This window comes from Phocoena sinus, chromosome 15 (assembly GCF_008692025.1).
Source record: "Phocoena sinus isolate mPhoSin1 chromosome 15, mPhoSin1.pri, whole genome shotgun sequence".
Lineage (NCBI taxonomy): Eukaryota > Metazoa > Chordata > Mammalia > Artiodactyla > Phocoenidae > Phocoena > Phocoena sinus.
This window is the reverse complement of record NC_045777.1, coordinates 62,740,830-62,755,674: the sequence shown is the minus strand read 5'-3', so window position 1 is coordinate 62,755,674 and position 14,845 is coordinate 62,740,830. Positions and strand designations below refer to the sequence as shown.

The following is a 14,845-nucleotide window of genomic DNA, read 5'->3' as shown; positions in this document are numbered from 1 at the left end:
GGGAAGGACCTGGCTCCAGTCCCAGCTCTGCTCTCGCCTTGCTGGGTGACCCTGGACAAGTCACCGAACCTCTCTGAGCCTCTGCTACCTTGTCTGCAAAATGGGGATGACAACAGTATCCAACTCGAGAGCTGTGGGAATCTAACAGACCAGGTACAGACCCAGGACAGGATGGAAAAGTCAGGGGAAAGCTCAGTTTATGACAGAGATCGGTACACTTTTTCTTAAACGACCGGAGAGTAAATATTTTAGGCTTTGTGGGCCATGGAATTTCTTTCACAACTACTCAAGTCTGCACTGCAGTGTGAAAGCAGCCTTACACGATACATGAAAGAGTGGACACGGCTGTGTGCCAATAAAACTTTATTTACAAAAACAGGTGGCAGGCCGACCCTCGATTTAGATCAGGAAATCCAGCCCTGATGCTGACTGGTTCTTGTGCGTCAGGCAGCAGTGGTAACTGCTCCCCTTTATTGAGCTTCTCTTATCTCCGCCACACAGGAGGCATTCACACGCACCGACTCGGTGCAGCCTGTTTTCAACTGTTTTCAACCCCAGTTTGCAGATCAGGAAACTTACTTAACCTGCTACTGTCACACGCCTGTCTTCAGGAAACTTCATTAGAACAACTGTGGTGGGCGGATTGGGATTTTATTTCATTCCTGATATCCAGAGCTATGACTTCCATTTTACATGTGACTTAGAGATCAGGAAGAGAAAATAAACAATGAAACTGTGTTTCCTTGAAAGAAGGAAATGCCACGGCCATTCCCCAGACAGGCGGCCCTCTGGAGGCAGACCCCAACGCCAGTCACAGTCACGAACCTGACTCCCGTGGAGCTACGGGCACCCAGGGCACCTCCCCTCAGCCCCCAGCTGCTTGAGCCAGAGACACGTCTGTCTGTCCTCATCTGTCCTCCTCGGTCCCCCATCTCCCTCACTCCCTGCATCTATCCATCAGCAACTCACACTGGCTCTGCCACCAAGGCCCGCCCTCAGCTTACCTGCTGCTCACCCTGGTCTCAGCCTCCATCCCCTTATGCCAGATGACCCCCTACTGGCCTCCCAGCTTCCACTCCTGCACCACAATCCATTCTCCACTTGGAGGCCACGGTCAACTCTTAAATATGCACAGCCTGGCGTGCCCTTGCTCAGAACCTTTGCCTTTAGGACTGCGGGGTTTAACCTGGGGTCCAAGGACAGGCTCTGGATAGAACCCAGGGGTCCATGAACTTAGATGGGAAACAATTACAGTTTCACTTTCCCTTATTAGCACCACCAATGACACGTGAAAGCAACACACCACAACAGCATCAGCAGTGCCTGGGGCTCTGTCATCATATCTGAAAATAGATAGCTGAAGGGACTTCCCTGGCGGTCCAGTGGTTAAGACTCTGTGCTTCCACTGCAGGGGGCATGGGTTCGATCTCCAGCTGGGGAACTAAGATTCTACATGCTGCACGGCGGCGGCCAAAAAAAAAAGGTACCTGAAGATGTCTCTATCATGTATGGTCAATCGCTATTTGGAAATTAAGGAGGCGTCAGTCACAGCTGCTGGTAGGTCTTGATTTGAAATGCATTCATAAAGAAGCACATATATTTTTATTTTGCATTTTAAGCTTTTCATAACTGTGATTAAAGATAACTGGTTTCCCAGCCCAAATGTACTGCACCCAAAGAATGGATAAACAGTGCGTGTGGAATCCATACAATCAAACATGCTGAGTGACTTTAAAAAAAAAAAAAGATCTTTGGAACCGCAGGGCCTGAGAAGTCAGACTCAAACTGCTCCAGACTTCATGGTTCCATTCACATGACATTCTGGAAAAGGAAAAGCAATAGGGGCAGAAAACACAGCAGCAGTAGCCGGGCGGGGGGCGGGGTAAAGAGGTGGAGAGAAGGGCTGGGGCGGCACCAGGGAACTTTTGGGGGTGATGGAGCTGTTCCGTATCTTGATTGTGGACATGGTACTCACCTGACCATATCTGTTTATCAAAACTCATGAATTGTTCAAGGAAAAAAGTGAATTTTACCCTATGTAAATTAAACCTCAAGTAAAAATATAAATGTACATCACAAAATCTTCATATGTATACATATGTGTGTATGACTGGTTTCCTTTGTAAGCCTATGTGTTCTATGATTATTCTGAGGAGACCAGATTGGCAAAGAAGAAAGGGGTCCATGGCACAAAAAAGGTTTAGAACCCACCTTCAGGAATGAAAAACAAGACAAAACCCACTAAGCCTGAAGCTCGAGGTCCTTCGGGGTCAGCCCTCTGCCCTTCCTGCTCCCCTGCTCTCCCCTCCTTACTGTCTCTGCCCCAGCCACACAGGCCAACTCTCACTCTCTCTCTCCAACCCCAGGACTTCTGCACATGCTGTCTTCTCCAACTGGATCATCCTCTACCCCCAGCCCCTTCAACTTTTTAACATCCTGCTCATCCTTTAGGCCTCAGCCCCATTATCCCTTCCTCCCTACCCACCCCCCCGCCAAGACCACATCAAATTCACCTAACACAGCTGTATTTCTGGATTTCTACTGTGAGATCATTTCATTTCTAAACGCCAGCCACTACTTTTGGTCTCCACAGTGCCAGCCCCTACTTACCATGGTGATGCCCAAGAGGGTTGGGCTGACCAGAAACACTGGGGCCAGGAGCTTGCCCAAACTTCTTTCCCAGAAAGAGTAGAAGAGGTCTGCCCAGCAGACAATCCATAGCAAAAATCCCAAGGCCTGGAAGAGAAGTACATACACATCTTACAACGGACAGCGACGGAACTTCCCCCAGCACCTGTGCAAAAATCTCAGCCTTGGGGGCACCAGCCACCCCCTAAACCATCAGCTGTGGTCTTCAGATACAGCAGGTATCCTCTGGAACACAGACAAGCCCTAGGTAGGGTGAGCCAGCACCTGGGCCGTCCCACACTGGTCTGTATCTCTCCTGCACCACAGGCACAACTCTGTGTGGTCACTATTCTCCCCAGCACCTGAAAACGCAAGCCTGGCTTATCGACATCTGTAACCCCAGCAGCCTGCACAGGGCGCCTCTCACGATGACCATTCATCCAACCAAAATTTACTGGGGTCCTACTGTGGGCCACATACCTGCCAAGGTGCCAAGAATACAACAGAATAAAACAGACAGAAGTCACTGCCTTCATGGGACTGCGATTCCAGTGGAAGGAAACAGGCAAGAAACAAACTGAAAAATACATCCTAATAATGCCAGCAAGAAGTAATATAAGGAGAAATAAAACAGATGAGATAGGGTGGTCAGAGAAGGCCTCTCCCATCAGGTGACATCTGGGTAAAGAGCCAACAGTGACTATTGGAGGGAAAGAACAATTCAGGCAGAGGGCAAGTGCAAAGGTCCTGCGGTAGGAATGTGTTCAGTAAGGTTGCGGCTGCTGTGGCATGAGCCGTGGGTGTGGCAGGAGATGGCTGAAGAGGAGTCTGGAGCCAGACCAAGCGGGGCCACTGTGAGGACGTCCAGGTTTTACTCCCTATAATGAGAAGCCACTAGAGGTTTTCTGAGCAAGGCACGGATAAAATCTGATTTACATTTTAAAGGGAGATGTTGTTCCCCAAGAGAAGTACAAAGCGCTTCCAGAAGTCTAAGAGGAAGACAGCAGGTCCAGCTGAGGATAGGGGAGCAGACAGCATGTTGAGATAGGCTTGGATTGTGGTCTGAATGAGACAGGTTTGGACGGCGGTATTATAGGCAAGGGGACAGCTTCAGTAAAATCACTCAAGTTTTCCTGTTTGCCAAGGGCTTATGAAAATAAATTTTGGGAAATGTGGCTTAAAAAAGGACTGAGACACATGCTAAGTCAAGAGGAGAAAGTGGAATGAGGAGCAGGTATATACATGCCCTTCACGTGTCTCCCCCAGAAAGCTCATCCTTCTGAGGGGAAAACCAGCACCTGCACAGCAGAGAAACCAGACACGCTGACCAGAGGAACAAAATTAGGCCGATCACCGAGGGGCAGACGGACACCATGCGGCCTTAGATGTAACCAGAGAAGGACCCCACATCCCTTTTGTAGTTTTCCAGCCAGACAGGCATTACCTGAATCTAATCATGAGGGAACATCGTCCCAATGCCCAAGTTGAGGAACTGACTCTAAACTAACTGGCCCATGCGCTCCAAATATGCCAATGTCATAAAACACAAAGAAAGGTGAAAAGTTCTTCCAAAATTACAGAAAAATAAAGAGTGTGACTAGATGCAACGCATGACCTTGAAGTGGGGGGAGGGGGAGGGGGTGCTAGAAAGGACAGTATTGGGACAAGTGACAAAACTGGAATATACACAGTAGGTTTTTTTTTTTAAGTATTGCGTCCATGTTAAATTTCCTGAATTTACTGTACTGTTGTTATATAAGAGAATATCCCTGTTTTGAGAAAAGATACACTGAAGAATCACAGGTAAAGGGGTGTGGTGGATACTAGCTTTTCCCAAATGATTCAGAAAAACCTAAATAATACGTGTATATGGAGAGAGCAAAAGAGAAGGATGAGGTTAAAATGTTAAATGTGGCAAAATGTTAAAAATCGGTGACTATGAGTAACGGGTATACAGGGCTGGGGGAGTGCTTAGTATCATCCTTGCAACTTTTCTATAGTTTGAAACTATTTCAAGATAAAAACTTTTTTTAAATTAAAAAGACATCCTTGGGACTTCCCTGGTGGTCCAGTGATAAAGAATCCGCCTTACAATGCAGAGGATGTGGGTTCGATCCCTGGTTAGGGAACTAAGATCCCACATGCCACGGGGCAATTAAGCCCATGCGCCACAACTAGAGCCCATGTGCCGCAAACTACAGAGCCCACGCACCCTGGAACCTGCACACCACAACTACGGAGCCCGTGCACCCTGGAGCCCGCGCACCACAACAAAGAGCCCGCATGCCTCAACGAAGATCCTGCGTGCCGCAACTAAGACCTGACACAGCCAAAAGTAAATAAAATAAATAAATAATAAATCTTTAAAAAAAAAAAAGACATCCTTGGTCAGGGAGGAAGACCTCCGGATAATCTCATGAGATAGATCCTATCACCCCCACTATAATCATGGGGGAACTGAGGCTCAGGGAAGTTAAGATATTTGCTCAAAGAAAAAACTTTCTTTCCATTTCTTTGATTTTGTTCCTATATGAGATGGTGGATGTTCACAAAACTTGCTGTGATAATCATTTCACGATGTAAGTCAAATTATTATGCTGTACACTTAAACGTACACAGTGCTGCATGTCTATTCTATCTCAATAAAACTGGAAGGAAAAAAGAAATTTGCTCAAAGCCACACAGCTAGTAAGTGGCAGAGCCGATATCTGAACCCACGTCTGAACTCAGTGCCCCAGTCTTTACCCACCACATTATTATTCTGTCTCCCAGTAAAAGGAACTCAGGGCCAATTAAGCAGAAGGAACATGTCAGTTTTCACAACCACCATTCCCCACCCCAGCACACACACCCCCACAACACACACATCATGATAAACTCCCACGTGACTTACAGTTTTGGCTTTGTTGAGATGTGTCATCTGAATGTAGCCCCGGTCATGGCGGGAGAGATAGAGGAAGTAGAAGGGGAAGCAGGCCCAAAGGTAAGAGCAAGGCACCCACACGAGGACGGTGTTCTGAAAGCACTTGGTGAAGTCGGGGCTGCTGGTGTTCCACGTGACATTCCACTCCTGAGGACACAAACAGGCACAGGTCAACAGGACGTCCCCAAGAGCTTGGACAAGGGGCCCACAAAGAATTCAAAACTAGTTGGCATGGGGTTTAAGAACAACGAGGCCCTACCAGGCAGAACAGGCAAACCGGAAAGATTAGTAGCCAGAAAGACTACAAACAAGGAACGACGAACAAACGTATATCTCATCTCACCTAACGGACAAGTTCTGGGACCTGTGGTAAGTTCCATTATTGTACAAAAGATGGAGACTGCCATTTAAAGGAATCCTAAAGGGTATTCTGTAAACGGAAATGTCGTTTAGTCATATAGATCATTCCTACTTCACAATCTTGGGAATTAAGAGCTTTCTATTCTTCTTCATTATCCTCACCGTGACCCCTGTATCACTGCCATCAATGTCATCAGCATCACCGCTATCGTGATCGCTTTCGTCAGCACCATCAGCATGGCCATCACGGCCACCTTCAGCAGCAGCGGTAGCAGCAGCGGTAGCAGCATGGATAACATCCAAATTGCAGTCCTATGTTCTAGGCCCTATTCTAAGTCCTTTATACGTATTATCTCCTTTAATTCTATAATTACTTTATCATTCCTTTTTCAGGAGGGAAAACTAAGGCACAGAGAGGTTCAGTGATTTGCCCAGTATCTCACAGTTGGTAAGATCTGGAGCCAAACTCAAACTCAGGGAATTCAGCTCTGGAGTTCCTGCATTTAACCACTAAGCTATCCAGCCTCAGAAACAAATTTGTTTTAATTACTTTTAATTTTTTAACAAGCCACCTGTACTTCATTAGAGACACGCCAAATAGATAAGTAGATAGATACATACATAAATAGACCAGGTATATCTGTATCTGCCCAAGAATAAACTTCGGACTTCTGTAATGGAAAATTTAATTCAAGTCCTGATCTGACCACTGAACCATTATACAACTTTGGGAAAAGTTATTACCCTATCTTGGGGTCTCAATTTCCTATCTCTACCATAATTAGGTGGGATGAAATTAGAGGTCTGAAACAGGTGGCTCCCAGGCTGATATGGCTCGCAGATTGTTTGCTGTTACTGTTGTTGGTGTTTTAAGCATGCTTTTTTTTAAAAAAAATCTTATGTTAGCTGCCAACATTTAAAAATCAGGAAATTTCATGTAAAACTTGGATTTCCAGTGTCTCTTTTAAAAAATCAGAAAATCTGGCAGCACTGGGCCCATATTCCCACCTTACAACCATTGGGAGGAGCTAGAAGTAGCCAGCCTTTGGATAAGGTCCATGCGGTCCAGCTGGCCAGTCCCCATGCAGCCCCCTTCCCCTAGCACTCTCTCCCCACCACTGGATGATGTGCTCTCCAGACACCTCCAGACAGCTCCGGTTCCAACAGCCTTCCCACAATCAGATAAGTGAGACCACCAAGGAACTCCAAGGAACCTGGATTCTTACAACTCCACGCAAGTTTTAAAGCCACATCAAAGAACGTTACAGAAGAGAAAATTATGGGAACAAGCAGACCATTTCACTTAAAGATACATTTGATGATCAATCAAAATATATGTTCCGAGTTTTTCAAAAGAGTTGTGCATGACACTGTGAGTATACTTAACGCTACTGAAGTGTACACTTAAAAATGGTTAAGATGGTTAAAAAAAAGGATTTGACTTGAAAAAGAGGGAGAGACAAAGACCTAGGTATTAAGTACCCAAACTGGTTCTTCAGAGGTTTAATTATTCTGTGATATAAATGGTTATTTTTCCAGAACAAAGAACAAGGAATCATTGAAAAGTAAACTTTAAAAGGTCAACATACACCAAGGGATTTAGCCAGGAAACTTCTAGACACAAAGAAACCCTTAAAAGGACAAAGGTCATGCCTCTGGACTTGGGCACTGGAAGACAGCCTTGCAAATAAGAATGAGCATGGAGAGGAGTAGTTTATATCAAAGACTATTTTAATTGGTTTCACTTATAATTCTTAAGGTGATGGTGAAAATGGGGATTAAACTGTTGGTGGTTATTATATACAAAGCAGTTTCTGGGCAGTTGCCAGAAAAAGCTCATTCCAAAGGTATCTGCCTTTCTAGTAAGAAAAGAATGCTGGGACCTAATATACACAGTTAGGTATACAGGAAGCTCGGTTCCTATGTGAATCAATTCAATAATCTGATCCTTACCCCAATTATTCCTTGCCTGGACTCCTGCAGTAGTTTTCTAGCCATTCCCTGCTTCCAGCCCCTCTGGGCCCCACTTAGTCCTCCCCACTACAGCCAAATTTATCTTATTTATCTATGCATCCACACGTGCATCAGATATGAACTCAGCCATGAACCCATCCATCCACCCACCCACCCATCCATCCATCCGTGCATCAACTCATCCATCCATCTACCATCTATCCATCCACCCACCCCCACTACCCGTACACCCATCCATCCATCCACCCACCTACCCACCCACTGACTCATCCATCCATCCATCCACCCACTTACTCACCCACTGACTCATCCATCCATCCACCCAACTACCCATCCACTGACTCATCCATCCATCCATCCACCCACCCATCCACCGAGGCATTCATCCGTCCATCCACCCACCCATCCACCGAGGCATTCATCCATGTCTCTCTTTGTATTAATTTACTTTTAATGGGTAATACATTTACTTTACGTGCTAAAATTTTCCCAAACTACACAAAATGGTACACTGTGAAAAATGAATCCTCCTTCCTGAACTCACAGCACTCCCCTCCTAAACCACAGGCAAAACTACCATGGCTAACACCTTGTATATTCTTCCAAATATAGCTTACCTACTTTGATTCCCCAAAAGGTACCATAATACATACCAGTTCCATGCCTTGCTTTTTTTTAGTTAACATTAGAAACTTATCTCTATCAGTGCCACAGATCTACTTTATTCTTGATAGCTTAATTTTATTTCTTTTGAAAAAAGGGTAGAAGTGACAAGCCACCTTCCATTCCTGGTCCTTAACCTCCCAGTTCCTCTCTCTAGAGGTGACAGTATCGGTTTCTTGTGTATCCTTCCAGAAAATATTTTATGCATCTATAACAAAAATAAATACGTATTTTCTGTTATCAAGTGGAGAGAAACATACTCCACACATCCTGCACTGTACCTTCCTTTCATCTCTTGATAACACATCTGAAAGATCATCCTGCTCTGCACACTTCCTCTTTCTTTGCTCCAGCTGCTTTGTATTCCATTGTATGGATGGACTTGACCTTATATCATCAGCCTCCTGCTGACTGGGCACTGGGCTGCTCTTACAAACAATGAAGCCGTGAATAAATAACCTAATAAGTGCCTCATTGCACACAAAGCAAGCATGTTTGTAAGATAACTTTCTAGAAGTAGACCTGCTGGATCAAAAGGTATATGCCTTTACAATTTATACAGACACTGCCTCCAACGGGTACCATCAGTTTATACTGCACCTAACAAGGTACAAGGGTAACTACTTCCCATACCACAGTATATTAAAAGCTTTTGATCTCTGCCAATCTGATAGTGGAACATATATCCCTGTAGCTTAACTTCCTTTTCTCTTTACGATGAGTGAAACTGAAAGTCCTGTCATTTTTTGCGTTTAAAAGCAGTCAGGTTCTCCTCCTTAGGGGAAAAGTTATAGGCTTAAATACTTGTGATATTAAGTGGGACAGATCTGATCACCCTCGCCTGCCAATAGTGGCCCTGACCACAACTGTTGCTATTGGGTAACAACCTCCAATAGCTCCGGATCACCTTTCAGAGCCGATCCTTGCTGCGGTTCATGAGGCCTTCCACATTCAAGCCCCATCTGTTTCTTCTACAATTTCTCCCGCCCTGTTCCCCAATGTGTCAACTCCACTATTCACTCAAAGGAGGATTTATCAAGCCTGTGTCAGGCACTGCTCAAGGCACTGGAGATTCAAGAAGGGCATGGTCCCTGCCTTTAAGGCATTCCCCAATTGCTAGTCAAATGAATGGTTCTTTGGGAATGTCTTGCTAGAAGCTCTTCTTGCACTGTCTTTCCACAGTAACAAACTCCTATTCATCCTTCAAAACCCAACTCAGATACCTCCTTTAAGAAGCCTTCTTCTTCACTCCCCAAACCATCAGGACACCCCCTGTACATTGCAATGATTTTCTCACGTGTCTGTCAATACCTCTGTCCTGCAAGGACCACGCAAGGACCTCAGTGCCAGGACTGTGTGGTATTTACTTTTGACTCATCTTCTCCTCACCCAGCAGGTACCCAAAGGTTACTGAGTAAACAAATGGCCCAAACCATGTCTCCCCTCCCCAGCATTATTTCCTACTTTTTAAAAAATAATTTTAAAAATTAATTTACTTTTTATTATTTATTTATTTATTTTTGGCTGCATTGGGTCTTTGCTGCTGTGCACGGGCTTTCTCTAGTTGCGGTGAGCAGGGGCTACTCTTTGTTGCGGTGCACAGGCTTCTCATTGCAGTGGCTTCTCTTGTTGCGGAGCACAGGCTCTAGGCACGTGGGCTCAGTAGTTGTGGCACACGGGCTCAGTAGTTGTGGCTCGCGGGCTCTAGAGTGCAGGCTCAGTAGTTGTGGCACATGGGCTTAGCTGCTCTGCGGCATGTGGCATCTTCCCAGGCCAGGGCTCGAGCTCGCGTCCGCTGCACTGGCAGGCAGATTCTTAACCACCGCGTCACCAGGAAGTCCCCCTACTTTGTTATTTAAAAAACAATCCAATTGGGAGATTGGGATTGACATATATACACTAAGACGTATAAAACAGATAACTAATAAGAACCTACTGTATAAAAAAAATAAATAAAATAAAATTCAAAAAAAACAAAACCAAACAATCCATCAAGGTAGAACCTGGCTATGACCCTGGCTTTCTGGTCTGATGGATGTGGATTAAAATTCAGGCCCTGACCTCATGTGAACCTGGGCAGGTCACTTAACTTCTCCAAGCCTCAATCTCCTTAGCAGTGTGGTCAGGAAAACACACAGGCCTGGAAAAAGAATCAAATGGGCCCATCCTCTGCACCAGCTGGCACGGTCTAGAGTTGGTAAGTGATAGCTATTAGCTGCAGACACCAATAATTAATAATAATCTCCACCACTAACCGCAGCACCGCCCAGAGTCAGGAAGCTTAAGGGACAAAGAAAAGTTCAAGTTAGGAAGTGAGCAAGAGGAGACTGGGGAGCATCTAAGGACACGGAACTCCGGGGAAGGAGAGGTCGGAGAAATGCTTAGCAAAGGAAGGGGTTTATTCTTCAGACAGCGGCTTCCTGTTAAAGCCAGGTGGCCAGCCCTGACAGAGAGGGCAGAGACGGGAGGGAGGCGGAAGAACAGGGGGGCATGAAAAGAGGAAATCCGATTGTGACCGTGAACTTGCACCATCCCTGCTGCCACTACCGCCTGCCAATAGTGGTCCTGACCACAACACTGTCACAGCAGTGACGTAACAGGGTCAAAGGCCTGCATGTCCCTCACTTGCCAGGAATTTGATGAATCCTCTGTGCAATCCCCTTGAGAACCCCTGAAGACAGGCAGTGGGGCCCCCTCTATTTGGGGTTTCTGGGGGAAACAGGGAATGCCGAAAGCCACTCTTAAGGAAAAACGACTCACTGAGACTGCCCCGACCCCAGAGACGACAGCTAACCCCAGTCTTCCTCCTCAGGGGCTCTACCTCCAAACGCAGGGAGCTTCGGAAATCAAGCTGGTCGGACCACCGTTTCCTGCTTCTGCTAATGGAGTGTCCATCAGCCCAACTACTGGGAAACAAAATTCAGCTCCAGGAGTCTGGAAAACAGTCACCAGCGCTGGCCCAGGCTCTGCACTTCCGGGAACCCAGCCCATGGAAATCTTAGAGAAAGGGCATCCCCTGATCCGCCCAGTTGAGGCTTTTCTTCTCAGGACACCTTCGTCATCCATTTATGTCCCTCTCCCTCCAGTGCTGACATTCGAGGATCTGGGGAACAAGTCCAAGTCTGCTTGGCCCACAAGCTTTGGAAGTTCATACAATTTCTACTGCGTGGTGTCAGGTCGCACCCTTCTCTCTCAGAGGAATAATGACAACCAGCACATTCTGAGCACGGATGGGCCAGGCACATCACTCAGCCCTCAGAAGAGGCACTGTTGTTATCCCCATTTCACAGCACCAGGAGATAAGGCATCTTCCCAAAGGCCATGCTGCAGTGCGTTTATGTTGTCCCCGCCCCACACACATTTTCCCTTCTCTGGCAACAGCCGCTGGCTCTTGTTCGTAAGCAAATCCTCTCGTCAGCCACATGCTTGGGGCAAAGCTCCAGGGGTAGGTCCTCTTTAGTATCAGCCAGTCAGCAGAGTCCTTTACCCACGTGCTAGTGATTAGCTCCAGAATGGGCACTTGATCCCAGTCAATCCAATCACTACAAGGACACATACTCTCTTGTCCCCAGTGACACAGAGTGAGGATGTGGGGTTGACAAGTGTCTCAGCCATTTATAAGGGAAGCACCAAGAGTTGGGAGTGGAGAGGAAGGGGTGGCACCACCAGGGCAAGTGTGAGAATGAAGCTGACATCGTGAAAGGCAGAGATGAAAGAAACTGATGCTTGGTGTTTTGTGGGCTGCTGGATCAAGCTTCACCTGCAGCCCACCCTCCCACTGGACTTTTCCAATAAATTCACTTTTACACAAGTTTGAAATAAATTTGCTCTCACTTACAATACAAAGCACCCTAGTAATACAAGTTCTGATCCACTACATCAACTTTTTATACAACAACATGATTCAGAACTTGACACGAGTGAATTTAGGGATACAACATTACTAGAAGCATACTGCTGGATAGGTCACTGTTCTTCTCTGAGGCTCAAAAAGCCCACTGTCAAAATGGAGCGACTACCTTCTCCTCCACAGGAGATCCTAAAAGCCCTAATAAATGTTGATTATGACTATTATTTATAACTGCCTCAGTTGACTTTTTGGAACCCACTTCTCTTCCTATTCTCTTTCCCAATCACTCCTCCTCCCCTCCCCAAAAGACTATCTGTCCCCTTGTCCCTTTTCTTACAGGTCCAATTTCCTTCTCTGTTCGCTGTGTGACCTTAGACAAGTTATTTAACCTCTTCGAGCCTTACCTATGACTAACGGCTAAGAATACCTATCTCCTAAAGCTATTCTGCAGTTTAAATAAAATTACATACATACAGCTCAGTGTCATATCTTAACACTCAATAAAGGACTATTGTCACTAATCTTAAGTCTTACATCAGTAATAAAAATAAATGAAGTTTATAGCATTATACTCTTAATACGACAATCTTATATTGTTATCAATAATAACAACACCTAGCTTTAACTGAGCACTAACTGTATGCCAGGAATTGCTTCCATGCACTTTATGTGAATTAACTCAATCTTCATGATCACCCAGAAAGGAGGTTCTGTTTTGATCCCTATTTGGTAGATGAGGAAATTGAGACACAGAGAAGTCAAATAATTTGCCTAAGATCACACAGCCTGTAAGGGATGAGGCTGGGGCTCAAACCTAGGAAGCCTGACTACTGAGCCACCCCACCCCTGACGCCAACTCCTAGTGCTGGGCAATATAAGAATTCTAACAGAGCTTTCTGGAGCACATGCCTTCACCCACAGGGAATCTGGGCCAAGAGGAAGATGTGAATCCCCAAAACACCACCAAATTCAGAACCAATTACCTGTATTAGTTTCCTACAGCTGCTGTTACAAATTACCATAGATTTCGTGGTTTAAAATGACACAGACTTTTTCTTATCATATAGTTTCAGAGGTCAGAAATCTGAAATGGGTCTGTCTGGGCTAAAATCAAGGTGCTTGCAGGGCTGCAATCCTTCTGGAGAGGAGCACCCAGGTACCAGGTGTCCCCTAGGCCAGAGCCTAAGGTCTCTGCAGGGCTGCCCCTACAGCCCCAACCTGCCGACACAGCTTCACTTGGCTGGGGCCTGTGGAGACAATGGAAACGGTCCTGCCTGGACCCAGCTGGCCGACCTCGGGACAGGAGGGAAGCTGCAGAGAGGAGGAGGGGGGAGGTGATTATGAACTTGAACTGCCGCTCAGCATCACCAGCATCCGTGAGCAGAGTTGCTCTGACACTGTTGAGTAATGAGGGCCTACTAGTACCAGGCTGTTCCCCCGGGGCCTGAACGTCGCTTTTCGCATTCAACTGTCTCAATAACTTACAACCATCAGGTTTCTAAGGCTCAGTGGACAATTTTTTTTAATCAATTTATTTATTTGTTTGTTTGTTTATTTTTGGCTGCACTGGGTCTTCGTTGCTGCACACGGGCTTTCTCTAGTTGCAGCGAGCAGGGGCTACTCTTCCTTGCGGTGCACAGGCTTCTCTACGGTGGCTTCTCTTGTTGCGGAGCACGGGCTCTAGGCACACGGGCTTCAGTAGTTGTGGCTCACGGGCTCAGTAGTTGTGGCTCGCGGGCTCTAGAGCTCAGGCTCAGTAGTTGTGGCGCACGGGCTTAGTTGCTCCGCGGCATGTGGGATTTTCCCGGACCAGGGCTCGAACCATGTCCCCTGCATTGGCAGGCGGATTCTTAACCACTGCGTCACCAGGGAAGTTCAATGGACAACTATTACTCATGAGATTCCTATATGCCAATACCATTCGGAGGTAAATAAGGTTTCCATTCTCAGTTTCATTCTATCACAAGAGGTAGATACTAAACAAACAACTCCATGTGTGTCTAGGCAACAAATGACCCGACGAAGAATCAAGGGAACAGAGGATCATGGTGGGCACTGGGTGCTACTTTTATATCAGGTGGACAGGAAAGGCCTCTGAGCCAAGATGTCCTCTAAGCGAAGGTGTGAAGCAAATGAAGAAATGTGTGCTACCTTCTACTATCTATGGAAAGTGAAAGAGTCAGTAAGGTTCTTAGTATCATGTGCCAGGACTGATCTAAGGGCTTTACATCACAAACAACTCCAGGAGACAGGGCTATAACTAAACCCATTTTACAGGTACAGAAACTGAGGCCGAGTCACACAGCCTGCAAGCAGTATGGACAGCCAAGAATTTGAATCCCAGTGCAGATGCCTCTATATACGTAGCAAATGTACTGTCTGCAATTTTTTATCATATGCATGTACTACTGTTCCCACTTAAAATTAGTATGAAAGAGTATATAGAT

At 46.1% G+C, this 14,845-nt stretch overlaps 1 protein-coding gene across 3 annotated transcripts in view; it reads right to left on the bottom strand.

Annotated features, from left to right (window-relative positions):
• ABCC1 (ATP binding cassette subfamily C member 1) overlaps positions 1-14,845 on the bottom strand; it is a 131,394-nt gene that overhangs the window by 87,655 nt on the left and 28,894 nt on the right. For 2 of the 3 annotated variants that reach the window (XR_004345736.1, XM_032604779.1), the window contains exons 2-3: positions 5,522-5,698; positions 2,611-2,736 (exon numbers count right to left, since the gene is read on the bottom strand). Coding sequence is in view for 2 of the 3 variants with exons in the window: in XM_032604779.1 (XP_032460670.1) it covers positions 2,611-2,736; positions 5,522-5,698 (303 nt within the window). In the remaining variant the exon portion in view is untranslated. The remainder of the gene's footprint in view (positions 1-2,610; positions 2,737-5,521; positions 5,699-14,845) is intronic. The other variant, XM_032604780.1, reaches the window with a different exon arrangement.